The following is a 14219-nucleotide window of genomic DNA, read 5'->3' on the forward strand; positions in this document are numbered from 1 at the left end:
CACAAAGCACCATAATGCTCTGGCCATACTCCCTTTTCAGTCATGTCCTCTATGCTGGCCACAGAGAGAAAGCGAGTGACATAGGAGCCACTCCAGCAGCTCCTGGCCATCTGAGGATGCTGCTATGTAGGAGAGATCACCTGAGGGCTGGATCTGTTGGGTTTAGGGCCACTAAAAAAGAGGATTAATGTCTTTATGGGGTGTATCAGGGACCTTCTACCTCAGGATTGTTTTTCAAGATCCACAATATTTGGAACTGCTTGGTGTATTCTAAAGCCACAGAGATTTTTCCTTTCAGAGGTGCCTTTGTGAGTCAAGGCTGTAACAGGGTCAGTCATCACCCATGCACTCTCTCATGCCAGAGGTCACTCTGCAGCACCCTGCCTGTTTCCTCCCTGTTCAGGATCCCTTACACAGACTCCAAACACTTTTTCAGTGGTCAAAGTACCTCTCCTTAGGGCTTGGGTTTATTCATAGAAGATAAACTCAAAATACAACATAGGCCCAAAGTAAAGCCCAATCAACAACATTTCTCTTCCTCCTTTTAAACCTCCCTGCTTTGGGCCTTTCCTTCTTTGGCGGGCCACTCTGAAGCCCTACATGACTGGAGTCAAAGTCCTGACTCTCTACTAGAACCTATTCGCTCCTATCAGTCTCTGATTCCCGAGCATCCCCCTTCTTCTTCTTCTTGGGCTTTGTGGCATAGCAGACTCACTTCAATATACAGTCTATGACTACATGCACGGCACCTATGGGTGCGGGCTCTGGGGTGAGCCAGGGATGACGGGTTCAGGGTGTGGGAGGGGGCTGTGGGCTGGGACAGGAGGTTGGGGGGCGGGGGGGGTGAAGGCTCTGGGCTGGGGGTGCGGGCTCTGGGGTGGGGCAGGGGATGAGGGGTTTGGGGTGAAGGAGGGAGCTCCGGGTTTGGGGGGGCTCAGGCTGGGGCAGGAGGGTGGGGCTCAGGGTTATTACCTCACAATTTACAACAAATGCCAACCAAAATAACCTATTTCTGAGAAGACCTTTTCCCATAGAGAAAAGCATACAAATTAGATATTGTAAGCAGCAATTATTGAATTAGCTGCTGGATTTTTTTCTCTAGTTTTATACTATAGGAATTTTATTCCCAGTTTATCTAGACATTTCTGACCATGGATGGCGCTGCAATATATTATAGATGTGTACAAGTACACACTTTTAGATTAGGCTGAAAAAATCAGATTGGTGTATTAAGTAAGTGACGTTCCTTTCCTTATTCCCCACCCTTCTCTAAACAGTGGTGCTATTTTATAGCAATAGAAACCCATTCAGATTTTTGCAGCTGACTCAGAGCTACAGACCTCTACTCATTTAAGAGAAAGGTGGGGAAAAAGGTAATTTCTAAAGTGAAACTAAAGTAGCTACAAAACAAAATATTTCCAAGACATTTAATTTCATGTCAGTGCAGGTGAACCTTTATTATTTTTTTTTAATCCAGTACAACATCAAACCTGAGTACTGCAGTTCTTTTAATATACTGAAAGTTTTTTGCAATTAACAAATTTTATAAGAACAGCCATGCTTGGTCAAAACAATGGTCCCTCAGACCCAATATCCTGTCTCTGGCAGTGGCCAGTGCCAGGTGCTTCTAGCAGTTGGAGGGTTAGAGACACCTGGAAATATAAAAATCTTATTGCCACTTTAGTGAAAAATAGATGATTCCAACTTTTTTGTATAGAAGAAAAAATGTATTTTGATATATTCTGCTCTATTTTATTTTTAGATTATATTTGAGAAACAGGAATAATAATTTGCAGAGACCATGAGGTTTATCTTTATTGGCTTAATTTCTCTCTGCATGCTGATGAATGCATTAACAGGTAAGTTAACTTTTATATTTATCCTTTATTTTTTTCCATCCGCCTTAAATATTTTAATCTAGATCTGTTGACTTGCATTTGATATCAAATGTTATTAATACACCAGTCACATTTGCCTTCATTATTAACAACCAGTATTCAAATTGTATCACGGAGTGACTGGAAACAGAGAATTCTTTATTCAGCTGTTTCAAACACAGAAGTTTAGCTGTCAGTAGGCTCCTATCAATGCATTGCAGAGCTGGTCAGCTTCTGGGCTACACAGCACCTCTTTGTACACTGAAAACCCTTCCATCTGAGACCTACTACTGATTATTTCTTATTTATTTACAGATGCCCGACCAGTACAGGATGAAGACGGTAATGCTTTTCAGACTTTTTCTCCCCCTCCCCCATTCCTAAAAATTGGAAGAGCCACTTGTAACTGGCAGGCCCAATCCAAAGTGCATTATAGTCAGTGGGGAGTCTCCCATTGACTCAGTGGGCTTTGCATCAACCCCTGATACAAATGTTTTCATCTGTTGCTGATAGAGTATGAAATAAGAAGTAAATAAATAAATAAATACATACAGTGCTGCTAGGCAATTTATTAAAAATATAAACTTTTTTTGCATATTACAAAGAGAGAGGATGTGTTAGTAAAGTTAAAATAAAAATAGCAAAACTGATAGCTAAGTCATGTCCTTAGATGATCACCAAACTGTGTGTTTTACAGTGCTATCATAAGTTAAGAAACACCAGACTTTTAAATATATTGGACTTGCAGGAACCTCAGGATGCATGTCTACTTATTGGCGAGAAATCCCAACTTCCAGGACAAAAAGCTTAAAATCTACAAATGAGCAGAAAGCCAATTAAAAAAAAAATAGGAACACATCCTCAGCTGGTAAATATCAGTGGAGCTATGCAGATTTACATCAGCTGAGGATCTGATCCATAGTATGCAATGTTTGCCTTTGCTTTAAAAAAGTCATCCTAACAACATTTCAATTGCCTTATTGATAGGTTTTGGTGCTTTGGATGGTAGCTAGTTATTTCTGAGGACAGCATGGGGAAATTGTGTCGACCATATATTTGCTTAAATTCTTATTGAGAGCAAAGAGCAGCAATGCTAGACAATTTTTCTAGCACTGCTAGAAAAATGCTGAACACAAACACTATATGGCGTTCATTGAGTTGTATATTGGTATGAGAGCAAAGACTGTCTTGGATCTGCTGATATCCAGTAACGTAACATTCCACTGGAAACAGCAGTGCCCATCAAAACATGAACCTAGGCGGACAATGGGGGGCGGGGGGGGGGTGGCATGGAAAGAATTTGACTATGTTAATTGAAAACAAACACTTTTTTTAACTCCATGCAACAAGCCTCATTGGCTTGCTTTAATTACACCTCACAACTCAATTTTTTTGATACTTTTTTTCTGTGCTTTAACAAATGTGTGTGCAATATTTTATCTGAACACAGAAATAATTTTTGATGCAACATCACAATTAAATAACCACACATCTCTTCTCGATGTGTATTTTACAATATAAAATCCTAGCCGGGGTAATATTTTACAGCAAATGTGGGTTTGTTTCACATTGTGCCAAGCAGACTGCAGCATGAACCTGGAGATCAGCTAATACAAGCAGTGGTCTTCATCCAGCAAAGCACTGAAACACACATTTAACTTTACCTTTGTAAGTACTTCTTCAGCTAAATTCCACATATGCTGAAGTGATTTGTTGGATCAAGGCCCGAGTGTGCTCAGAACCTGGCAGCATCAGGCCCTGAGCTCATTGAATTGGCAACTCAAGTCCAGATTATTTTTTACATCCTCTTTAAAAACGAAGCCAAAACCTGGCTGTCTGCCAAGTTGGAAGTGTCTGCACCTGCTGGACACTTCCTACTTGGATCGCTGTTTCCATCTCTTTAGCCTTTGGTTTCTACTATCTACAGAGAAGAGACATAATTCTGAGGCTTCAGACTTCCGCAAGGCACCTTAGACCCCGATGCTGATATTTGAAGCCTTCCCCCCGTGCCCCGTCCCCCTCCCAGCAGAGCCCTATTGATGCAAGAGTCAACCTGCTTGGATCCACTTGCATGATCAGCTCTCAGAGTGGATCTGCTGCTACTCCCACTGTGTGTGGGAAGTCTCAGGATGTGGCCTGTACCAGAGGCCAGAAGCTGTAGCCAACTAAATGTTAATAATGTTATCATGGAAAAATATAGAAGAGTTCTCTGCTTTTCACAGTTTAAGGAGAAATGGTTCCAGTTTGGGATCCTCTTAGCTGATAGCAAGAATCAAACTTGGCTGGCATCCCAGCAGGACGGACAGGGCACTGCTGAAAAGTATTCCACAAAAATCATTTGCAGTGTTTATAGGAGAAGCCATCTTTATTTGCAGAATAATTAATTCAAGATGGGAAGGTCTTGGAAGGCCTTGCTGTATAAAGCCATACAATGCCATCAATTTTCATGCAAAGCTCCCATTGATTTCATTTCTCTATGAAATGTCCTAATATTGAGCACAGAATTTTCAGTTACACCCTACTCAATTTGGAGCTAGGTTAAAAATAGCAGTACTTTACTTTACAATCACTAAATGGGTAAGCACCTCAACACCCCTGTAAAATAGTTCACAAGGATTATACCTTTAACGATGTATTCCTTTCCTGTCCCAGGCAGAGGAAAAGTGGTTGAGGGGGATGGCAAAGGTGACTCAAAGCCACCTTTGACTGACCTAATTTTGGATTAGGCCTAGTCCCCAACCAGCCCACAGCACAACGTAGAGCAGCCCCAGTTCTAAGTTGTGTCACCTTCTAACAGCCCTCTGTGGGCCATTATATCAGACCACGGTGTACTTTGACCATGCCTTCTTTTGCCCCCTCCCTGCTCTACTTATCATCTCCCATGCATCAGGGGCAAAGGAGTGGGTAGTGTAGGGTTTTTACATTCACTGTCTGCCAGGCCATAGCCCTAGAGAGAATCAAGGCCTGAGTGAGGGTGAGTGACCTGCTTCATAGTGAGACCTAGGACTAGAACCCAGGAGTCTAGGCTCCCGGTCATGCTCTAACCAACACATTTCATGTTATGTTAATCTAATTCTGCAATTTTTATTGTAGACCCATATGAGGAACCTGCAGCCCTGCCATATTGGCCTTTCTGGTCCAGTGATTTTTGGTCGTACGTGGAGTATTTCCAGACCCTGGGAGCATACAACAGAATCAACGAAATGGCCAGAACCCTGTTTGCTCAATATCCTTTTGGAAATAACCTTGGTTATGATGTTCCCTATCATGAGCACTAATGATTTTGCTCATTTTGCTAAAGCTAGTGCTGAGACCTTTAAAGGAATTTACTGCTGCCAGTAAACATGCTTGAATTGCCCATTCAGTCTATGTTGTTTCAATGTTTTTAAACATTAAACATATTGTATAGTGTTTCCATGTTTGTAAAACGGCAGATAATTAGTCCGGCTTTTCCTCTCAATACAGTGTATTCTTTTGTGCAAAAATTAAAAATTCATTGATTTCAAGCCTGTTTTTCACTCTTTGTATTTTAAAAATGTATAAAAGTGCCCATTGGGTAGTCTCTGGACTTTGACCAATATATAAAGAATAACATCAAAAACTTGTTGACCCAAATCACCATAAGAATACTCCAACCCCATAATCACTCACTTTTTGCAAAAACCAAGAGAAGAGATTAGCCTTAGTCTTGTTGACCAGTAGACTTGGGTTCTGATAACCCAGCTTGGACATGGAATTCCACACCAAGGGCCCTCCACTGACAATGCTTTGCCACCTGCTCCCTGACTTTTAAATTGAGAATTTGTGGTCCCAATTCTCCACTAAGTTTGAGTGCAACAGCGCAGAGTTGATTTTGGCTCCCTCATTCAGTGCAAGTTAGTGCAGAAGAGATCCCACTCTAATTTATGCTGTTGCTACTGATAGCATAAAGTCCTTTACACCAGCAGAGGACCAAATGTTGGGCAGGGGATACTTGGCACTAGTGGGAGGGATTATCACAGGCTGTGCTTCCTCACCCTGGATTTCTCTTCTCACGCAGTCGGCACATGCTCTTACATAAATTCACACTATACACTTTTGACAACATTTTAGGCAGCTTCATGTCCCATTACCATAAGGCTTTTCTCAAGTCAGTGTATTCTCTAGCCACAGGATGAGAGGATGAGGATAGAGATCTCATTTCTTCTGTGTCTTCTGTCCAGTTTCAGCCCTGCTCTCACCCTTCCTGTCTCCTATTTAACAGTCCCCAGCTGATGAGTTGACTGCTGTTAACGGGTTAATCACCCAGTCCTAATCAATTATCTCCCAATTTGGCCTTTGCAAGAGCACTTACAAAGTGTGCAGAGTGGGAGCTAGCCCAAGGCTATTCCCACTTTGTCACACAGATACCCTTCCTCCACTTGCTGTACACAAGCAGAGAGCACCCATACACAGGGGGAATGCTCTGCTAGGAATCTCGAGCCAAGTCAAGGCTACTTTGCACTGCATAGCAATGGCCTTAGCAGAATGGACAATCTAGGACTGTTAGTTCAAGAGCCTCCATTAATCTCACGTGTCATGCTGGCAGCTAGAGAGGGATGCAGTCTTGCAGGTGGCCGGAACCCAAAGGGATTTTGAGTGCCTTCTATCTATATTTCTTATTCATCTTCATCCCCTTCCTTTTTCTATTAATGTATTTTTTCCCATGAATGATGTTTTGAAGACACTCTCAACACTAGTTGAACCAGTCTTCTACTTATCTTTGCATTAGTGCTTCACTCTATTAGATACAAACTGAGAATAACCATTCTAGAGGCAAAAAACAGTTTAGAGCTTGGTTCTCTAATGCTTTGCACCTTGTGTAGTCATCTACACCTCAGCAGAATGGACCTAAAGTGCTACCATTCTGATTTGGTTACCTTTTACAACCACCCTGCACTGGTGTAAATGACTTGACAAAGTTACAGGGCAATGGAGAAATAGAACCTCTGTCACCAGAATATCACAGTATAAGTCTCTCCAAACAGAAGCTGCCTAGCACAGCAAATTATTTATGGTAGTTCAACAATAAGGATTATCCTACCTATTTTAGGTCCTTATACTGCACCCATTACTGTAACATCTTGGTGTCTCACAATCATTAGTATATGTATCCCTACTAAACCCCATGAGGTAGTGAATTGCTATTATTCCCATTTTACTGATGAGGAACAGAAAGACTAAGTACTTCATTCAACGTCACACAGGAAGTATGTGACAGCCCATCGACCTAGTTACGGCCTTTTGAGGATGTGGATTTACTATAGTGATGGAAAAACCCCTTCTGTCACTGTAGCAAGTGCCTACACTACAGAGGTGTAGTAGCAGCACCGCAGCCATAGCGCTTATAGTGTAGACGTGCTCTTAGAAGATAAAGGCCCATTTTCAAAAGTGACCTAGGCACTCAAGGAATCTATGTGTCACTGAACATCTTTGGGACCTAAATGTCTAAGCCACTTTCGAAAATGGGACTATGTCAGTTAGGGGTGTAATCTTTTCCCTGTATAGTTATATTGGCACGGCCCCTAATGAGGGTGCAGTTATGTCAATATAAAGTGCTCATACCAGCGTAGCTTATCCCTGTTCCTGTATGGGAACAGTTATACTGGTATCAACCTAGTGCTCTTGTCTAATGGCAGCCACACCAAGAGATAGTACTGTGTTAATTATGCCAGGGCAGTTAAAGTGGTACAGCTTTGGTGTGCCAAGAAGGTCTAAATCACTTCAGTGCTTTCGAAAACGTTGCCGTGGCTCTTCTGCTGAACATGAAGGGGGGATTTTTTTCTAACCCTAATGCTGGTGGGCAGAGGGGTAACTAAGATGGCGAGAATTAGGCTCTAGTTCTGGCCTGATGACCCAGGGGGAAAGTGTGGATCTGGCAAGCGCTGCCATTGCCAGCAACTCCCCCAGGCTACGCGAGGTGCATGGTGAGCCCTAGCCCCACTGCAAAGGGCCATGGGAAATTCTGTATAGCGCAAGCAGTCGCCAAGCGCCTGGACTGATCATAGCTTAGGCCTCCTAGGAGGCCTTGGCTCCCAGCAGGGAGCCCCTGCCCCAACTTGGGCCAACAGTAGCCCTGAGCTGTGCTTCCCCTCAGAGGACACGAGCCCTCTGCTCTTGCTCTCCCCAGGAGAGCCAGGTAGTGCTGGGGGGGCGGGGCAGAGCTACAGCGGCAACCAGGGCGGCGCCTGAAGAGGCCACCCCGGCATCATAGAGAGATCGGTCCTCCCAGCTTCCAGAAGGGCCACGAGAGTGGAGCTGCGCAGACTCTCCTTACACCGGAAGCTGGCGGCTTGAACTCAGACCGGAAGTGGTTCCCGAGGGGGAAGGTGCTGCCGGCCGGGGTCATTCGCGAGCCGGGGACCTGACGAGGCGATGAAGCCAGCAGTGGACGAGATGTTCCCCGAGGGCGCCGGGCCCTACGTGGACCTGGACGAGGTGATGATGCTAGCGGGGGAGGCGGCGCGCGCAGTCCCCCCTGTTAGGGATGCCGCGGGCTGAGCTGGCGGTTACGGGCTCGCGCTGAGGGAACGGCGGACGAGGAGCTCGCGTTGCGTTACGTGTTGACAGGACGCGAGTCTGGGCAGCGGTCCCAGATCTGATTGGCTGGTTTCTAGCGCCTCCTGCAGGGCGGGGCACCCCGGGGGCGGGCAGTTCTCCCCCTCGCCCCTTCACATAACATACAAACCAGGCGTCACACGATAAAATTAAAGACGTACATTTTCACCCAATTCACAGTCAACCTGTAGAACTCCTTGCCTGGAGATGTTGTGAAGGCCAAAGTATAAATGGGTTCAAAAAAGAATAGGTCAATTAATAGCTATTAGCCAAGATGGTCAGGGATGCAATCCCCTGCTCTTTGTATCCCTAAGCCTTTGACTGCCAGAAGCTGGGACTGGACAACAGGGGATGGCTAACTGAAAAATTACCCTGGTCTGTTCATTCCCTCTGAAGCATCTGGCCTAAGGCTGAACCCTCAACTGAAACCACACACGTGTGATCCGAAGTGTTACATCTACAGTGTTAGGTGATCCTCAGAGATCCCTGCAACTGGGAGAGAAAACATTTCTCTATTTTCAGTGTATTTATTTTGTCATTAGACAGCACTTTGTTCTAGTGCTTAACTACCCTTACGGTTAGTAAGTTTTTCCTGATGTCTAGCCTAAGTCTCTCTTGCTGCAATTTAAGACCATTACTTCTTGTTCTGCGTGCCAGTGGTTAAGGAGAAAAAATTATCACCTTTCTCTTTATAACAACCTTTTATGTAATTGTTTTTATGTAAAGTGCTGAGTAGAGTGGAAGAATTACTTCTTGAGTCTTGCTTACAACACTCCTGCCAGTACATCCCAGAAAGCTGTTTGCTCCCACATAGTACATTACTGTGGTGTTCTATGTAGGCATCACAGTGTTTGTCTAGAATTTACTGCAGGATTGGGATCTTGGTGATCTCTGTCACACTTTCACTAAGAAATGTAGCATATGACAGGCTGGGAGAAAATGAAGGTTATTGCCAATAAAACAAGCGAAGTTCAAGCTCTCCAGAAGCAGGAGAGACAATCACGCCACTTAAATGAGTTGTACAGATGGCAACAAAAGTGGAAAGAAGATGGGGTAATGTATAATACCTCAAAGGGTTTAGGGATAGCTCAGGGGTTTGAGCATTGGCCTGCTAAACCCAGGCTTGTGAGTTCAATCCTTGAGGGGGCCACTTAGGGATCTGGGGCAAAATCAGTACTTGGTCCTGCTAGTGAAGGCTGGGGGCTGGACTCAATGACCTTTCAAGGTCCATTCCAGTTCTAGGAGATAGGATATTGTCATTAATTATAATTATTATGTTAATTTGATAGGTATGTAAATGTTTGTATGAATGATCAAGATAATTAAACATATACAAAGCTTTAAATAGTGAATATTATGATTTGCCACTAAACTATGCACAGTAGATGACAAAATACTGTTCTTTCTTAGGCAGGAGGAAGTACAGGTTTATTGATGGACTTAGCAGCTAATGAAAAGGCAGTTCATGCAGATTTCTTTAATGGTAAGGCAATTCAACACATTTCAGTTCCAGTGCTACTTTATTTTTATATTTTAGTTATTTTATATTTAGTTATTAATAGTTTAGTAGGTTTACAGTATTTGGTGCTGGAAATTAACAACCAGAATCATTAGTTTGGGAAGCAAGAATAGCCAAGACAAGCCTACCTTAGATTTTATCTTGAGTAATGTAGCATTACAGCTTCTGCCGTATTTGAGATAAACCTGCTTTTGGGTTATTGTGTTCTTTACATGTCTTGAACTTCAGTTTTTGAATGGAAAAATTAATTTTGTGATATTTCAGTTTGTACTTTGTCACATTTGTAATAATTAAATCACATTAAATAGAAAACTGGGCAATGTATAAAAATTGCTTGCCTGCCTCCACCATCTCAAAATGAATTTATTTATCAGATTTGGTCATTCCAAATGAAATTGCCCAGTCATACTTGCATGACTGACTCTGTGTTAGTAACTTTGACTAGTGGTATATGGAAATTGTGAACCAAGTTATTGTTTACAAAAGATTGTCTCATGTATCAGTACCTCAAATCCTTTACATGGTAAAATGGATGGATGTTACTATTTTCAAGAATAGCCAGTTGCATAGTTGAGGAATAACATAACTTCGTATTTGGCCAGTTTTGGATAGGAAATACAATGTATGCCTGGGCAATACGCATTTTCCATGTTTGGTAAATAATATAGCTTTGACAGCTAAACAGCAAAGAACTGACAGAAACCCATGGTATTACTAAAATTTGCTGTGGTTGAGGCATCATTGTCACAAACTATGGAAAATGGTTGATCTCAAAAATATCTTGAGGCTATTTAGGGTTTCTGTTTGTGTCCAAAGTGTTTTTAAGTTTTTACATCTGGTTAGTCAACCCATAAATTAAAGTGGTTTTACTTGGAATGACCCAGTTTTTTAGTGCATATGTCTTACAACTGAAAGAGTGACTGCATAGAGTAGAGCCGGGCACAAATGCCATGCAAGCATCTCTATAAAGTTCCCCCAGTGCATTTAAGTCAAAACATTGGAATAGCAAGGGGGTCTAACGTTGGACCTCTCCTAAACAGAGATTGTGAGTAATAGCAAATTGTATGGCAATATTCTCACATAAGCAAGTGTCCAACAAGGACTAGGTTTCAATGACAAGGCTCATCTGCACCTGAAACCTTGACAAGCTACAAACCCCAGATTTCAATGCACATCATAAAAAACGCAAAAGGTCTTAATAGAACAAAAGGGGTTCATCAGAAGCATATTGTGGTGAGATTACAGTGCATTCTTAGAAAAAGAAACATGGGAGTAGCAGACATAGCTATGATCTGAAACCCAGGGTCCTGAATCTGCAAAGCTCTTAAGCATGTGTGTCAAGTTCAGCTTGAATGAGTTGTATATTATCAACTAACGCCCCAATCCTGCTAAAATGTATATACATGAGACCAGTTAAATGCTTAAAATTAAATTCTTAATTGTTTTGCTGAATAGGGGCAGAGTGCTCTGTACTTCGCAGGATTGAGCCCTCTTGAACACAGTGCTCAGTCAGTTGATTTCTAAAGAACTTCAGGGCTTGATCCTGCTCCCATTAAAGTAAGTGGCAAAACTCCCACTGAGTTCTCTGATGCAGGATAAGGGCCTCAGCTGACATCTTGGGTCTGTCTTTTTTTCCTCCTCTTTTCCTACAGTAAATTACTTGCTGTAATTTTTATACTTCAGATTAATTTAGTTTGTTTAAAATGTATGTGCCTTCAGTCCAGAGTGATGAAAAACTGTATGTAAATAGCATATGCATAGGTACTATATTAATTTTCTTTTGTTGTTTTCTGAATAGATTTTGAAGATCTTTTTGATGATGATGACATCCAGTGAAATTACTCTTCCAGCTATGCAATGCTAAGGTGTGGAATCCTCCTGTAGGATTGTCTTTTGTTTGTTTAAAAAAAACCCCAAAACCCAGAGAGAATCTGTATGTTATCTCTGAAGAGCCATTGGAAACTAGAAGATTGGTAAAGATGACAGAAGAAAGGAGTTGCGAACTGTTATCACTAGGTTACGTGTAGATTTTCTTCAATTTTATTTGCTGATGTGCTTGTTGAATAAAATATGAACAAAATCTCTCCCTGGGATGTACTTTCAGTTTAATAGATGTTGTCATGCACTGAAATTCCCTGATGAGCCATAATTTTGTAAAATCATTCACCATTACTTTTATTTATTAGGCAAAGACAAATTGCAGGCTTTACCATCTGCTAGATGAGTTTTGTTTCTCGTTGTGTGGGATTAAGCTATCCAGTCTTTCTCTGAGTAAAACATTGAATATATTTGTGTTTTTACACATAGCGCAATGAAGGGAGTGTGTGTTTTACAATTTCAGCTTTTAATATCCAATTTCTATAGCTATTTTAGCTTCCATCCAGGACATTTTTTTTCAGTAACAATAAATACAGCAATAATGTAATCTTAAAATGCTAAAATGAAACACATTTTGTGATCCTAGATCACACTATAGGAATATTGATTTAAAATACCCAGATCTATTTTAATGTTTGAAAATAAATTTCTCCTTCACTGATGTGCCAGAATATATTTTAATATTTTGTGTCTCTTGAAGCAGTTGATGTGCTTATAACCATATCGAAGAGTACAAAGTACGCTAAAGTGGACTGTTACCAGGCATACATTTTATTTCCCACCTCTTAGTACAATTTATAGTTAAGAAAAGCATGTGTTTTTGTGCCTGCTCCTCCCAGTGTTCAAATACTGAGTTTTGCAATTAAGTTCAATGTACAATGGAAGTTTATAATTGGTATATGTGTTTTCATATTCAGGAATGCTACCCAGTTTAATCTTAGATTTGACTATATTCCATAATTTCTCATCAGAAAAACTAACCTTTGACCGTGATCCTTATTCTGGACTAAATTATGTCCAGGCTGCTTCTTTATAACTGCCCATTGCCTAATTGTAACCATGATTTTGACCCTAATTGTTGTATTTCACATTCCCACTCTCTGACTAGGACAGTGCCCGTTTTATTACAGTGAGACTGTGCCCTTTATATTTGCCCTTACTTGAGCAAAACTCTCACAGAGCTTGCTGTCTTTGTTTAAAAAAAAGGGAAGAGCTAGTGTCTTTGCCTTCCCTGGCTCAATTTGCATGTCTAAACCATGTAAATTCAAATTCTCCTTTTGGCATCTCTTCTTTTATACTTTCTTCATTCTGAATTGACAGCAGTATCAATGTCAGCTGTAATTTCCTATCTGGCCTTTGTTGCTGGACACTTGGGCCCTACACATCTATCGACCTTCATTTCCTTTTCACATGTGACTCCTGTTTAAAAGATTTGAGGAGGTTGAACTAAAGGCCCCACACTTCCTAAATTTCACCTATACCACTGAGAAGTGCTGGTATTTTACCATACTGCATAATAAAGCTTCAGTTTACTCAACTCTGTCTTTCCAGCTTTTCACACATTATTCTGTGCATGGTTTGATTATTTTTATCTTGAAGTACTACTTCTGGGGTAATTCTGCATCACTGCACGTGCGCAGAATTCATGGCCCCTGCAGATTTCTTTGGTTCCCTGCAGAAAAATGACTTTCTGACAGGGAAGCTGAAAGAGCACCACTCCCCAGCAGCGCAGATTCATCGTTTCAGGAACCCGGAGCAACCAGCAGAGAGGTAAATCACCACGGGGGTAGGGACACCCCAGCCCGTGGCTCCTGCCCTGAGCCAAGATCAGCTGCTAGTCTCCTCTGGGCTGGAGGCAGGAGAGGATGGAACCTCCTCTTTCCCTGCAAGGAGTGGCTGGGGCTGTGTCATACCCACCCCTAGAAACTTGCCCTGCTTCCTGCCCCCATTGCTCCTCAACGGTGGGGAGAGGGGGTCACTAGGGGGGAGCTGCTCCCCCATCCACCCAGCCCCCCATACATCCAGACCTCCCATACCAAGACACCCCTGCCAAGCCTCACCCATTACATCCAGAACCCCCTAGCCTTCCATACCCAAACACCAACCCAATGAACCTCAACCCTTGCATCTGGAACCTCCCTTCACCCAGCCCCTCTGCCTGGGGCCCCCCCCCCCCCCCCTTTCACTCAGATTCCCTGCCTCTGGACTCTCACCCCTGCATGCAGATCACTCCTCCCTGAACTCAAACCCCCACCCTGATGCCCCACCCCCTGCACCACCCTGAGCCCCCATGCCACCGACTCCCAATTAGCTGCACCCAGGCCTCCACCCCACCAACCCACACTCCACCAGCACCCAGGCCTGTCTGC

The 14219-nt window shown here is 42.6% G+C and overlaps 2 protein-coding genes across 3 annotated transcripts; both read left to right on the forward strand.

The window, feature by feature from the left end:
- The first annotated feature begins 1267 nt into the window (after nucleotides 1–1267).
- On the forward strand, nucleotides 1268–5383 carry OTOS (otospiralin). 2 transcript variants are annotated; one of them, XM_024221502.2, is made up of 4 exons: nucleotides 1268–1373; nucleotides 1763–1859; nucleotides 2193–2219; nucleotides 4971–5383. In XM_024221502.2, the coding sequence occupies exons 2-4, from the start codon at nucleotides 1802–1804 to the stop codon at nucleotides 5153–5155; spliced, it is 270 nt and encodes an 89-aa protein (XP_024077270.1). In that variant the 5' UTR covers nucleotides 1268–1373; nucleotides 1763–1801; the 3' UTR covers nucleotides 5156–5383. The 2 variants fall into 2 exon arrangements, with proteins under 2 accessions (XP_024077270.1, XP_024077277.1); XM_024221509.2 differs by having other exon boundaries at nucleotides 1309–1361.
- A 2812-nt stretch (nucleotides 5384–8195) lies between these two features.
- On the forward strand, nucleotides 8196–13387 carry COPS9 (COP9 signalosome subunit 9). Its single transcript, XM_024221526.2, has 3 exons — nucleotides 8196–8333; nucleotides 9864–9936; nucleotides 11771–13387. The coding sequence occupies exons 1-3, from the start codon at nucleotides 8271–8273 to the stop codon at nucleotides 11806–11808; spliced, it is 174 nt and encodes a 57-aa protein (XP_024077294.1). The 5' UTR covers nucleotides 8196–8270; the 3' UTR covers nucleotides 11809–13387.
- The last annotated feature ends 832 nt before the right edge of the window (nucleotides 13388–14219 follow it).

Source organism: Terrapene carolina, unplaced genomic scaffold (assembly GCF_002925995.2).
Source record: "Terrapene carolina triunguis isolate 2854851 unplaced genomic scaffold, T_m_triunguis-2.0 Scaffold88, whole genome shotgun sequence".
Classification (NCBI taxonomy): domain Eukaryota; kingdom Metazoa; phylum Chordata; order Testudines; family Emydidae; genus Terrapene; species Terrapene triunguis.

Excerpts from the sequence above, each read along its gene's own strand:
- OTOS (XM_024221502.2), top strand. The coding sequence starts at position 1,802 with ATGAGGTTTATCTTTATTGGCTTAATTTCTCTCTGCATGCTGATGAAT. Across the intron at positions 1,860-2,192 it reads GCTGATGAATGCATTAACAG|ATGCCCGACCAGTACAGGAT; the intron begins GTAAGTTAACTT and ends ATTTATTTACAG. Across the intron at positions 2,220-4,970 it reads ACCAGTACAGGATGAAGACG|ACCCATATGAGGAACCTGCA; the intron begins GTAATGCTTTTC and ends TTTTTATTGTAG.
- COPS9 (XM_024221526.2), top strand. The coding sequence starts at position 8,271 with ATGAAGCCAGCAGTGGACGAGATGTTCCCCGAGGGCGCCGGGCCCTAC. Across the intron at positions 8,334-9,863 it reads CCTACGTGGACCTGGACGAG|GCAGGAGGAAGTACAGGTTT; the intron begins GTGATGATGCTA and ends GTTCTTTCTTAG. Across the intron at positions 9,937-11,770 it reads TCATGCAGATTTCTTTAATG|ATTTTGAAGATCTTTTTGAT; the intron begins GTAAGGCAATTC and ends TTTTCTGAATAG.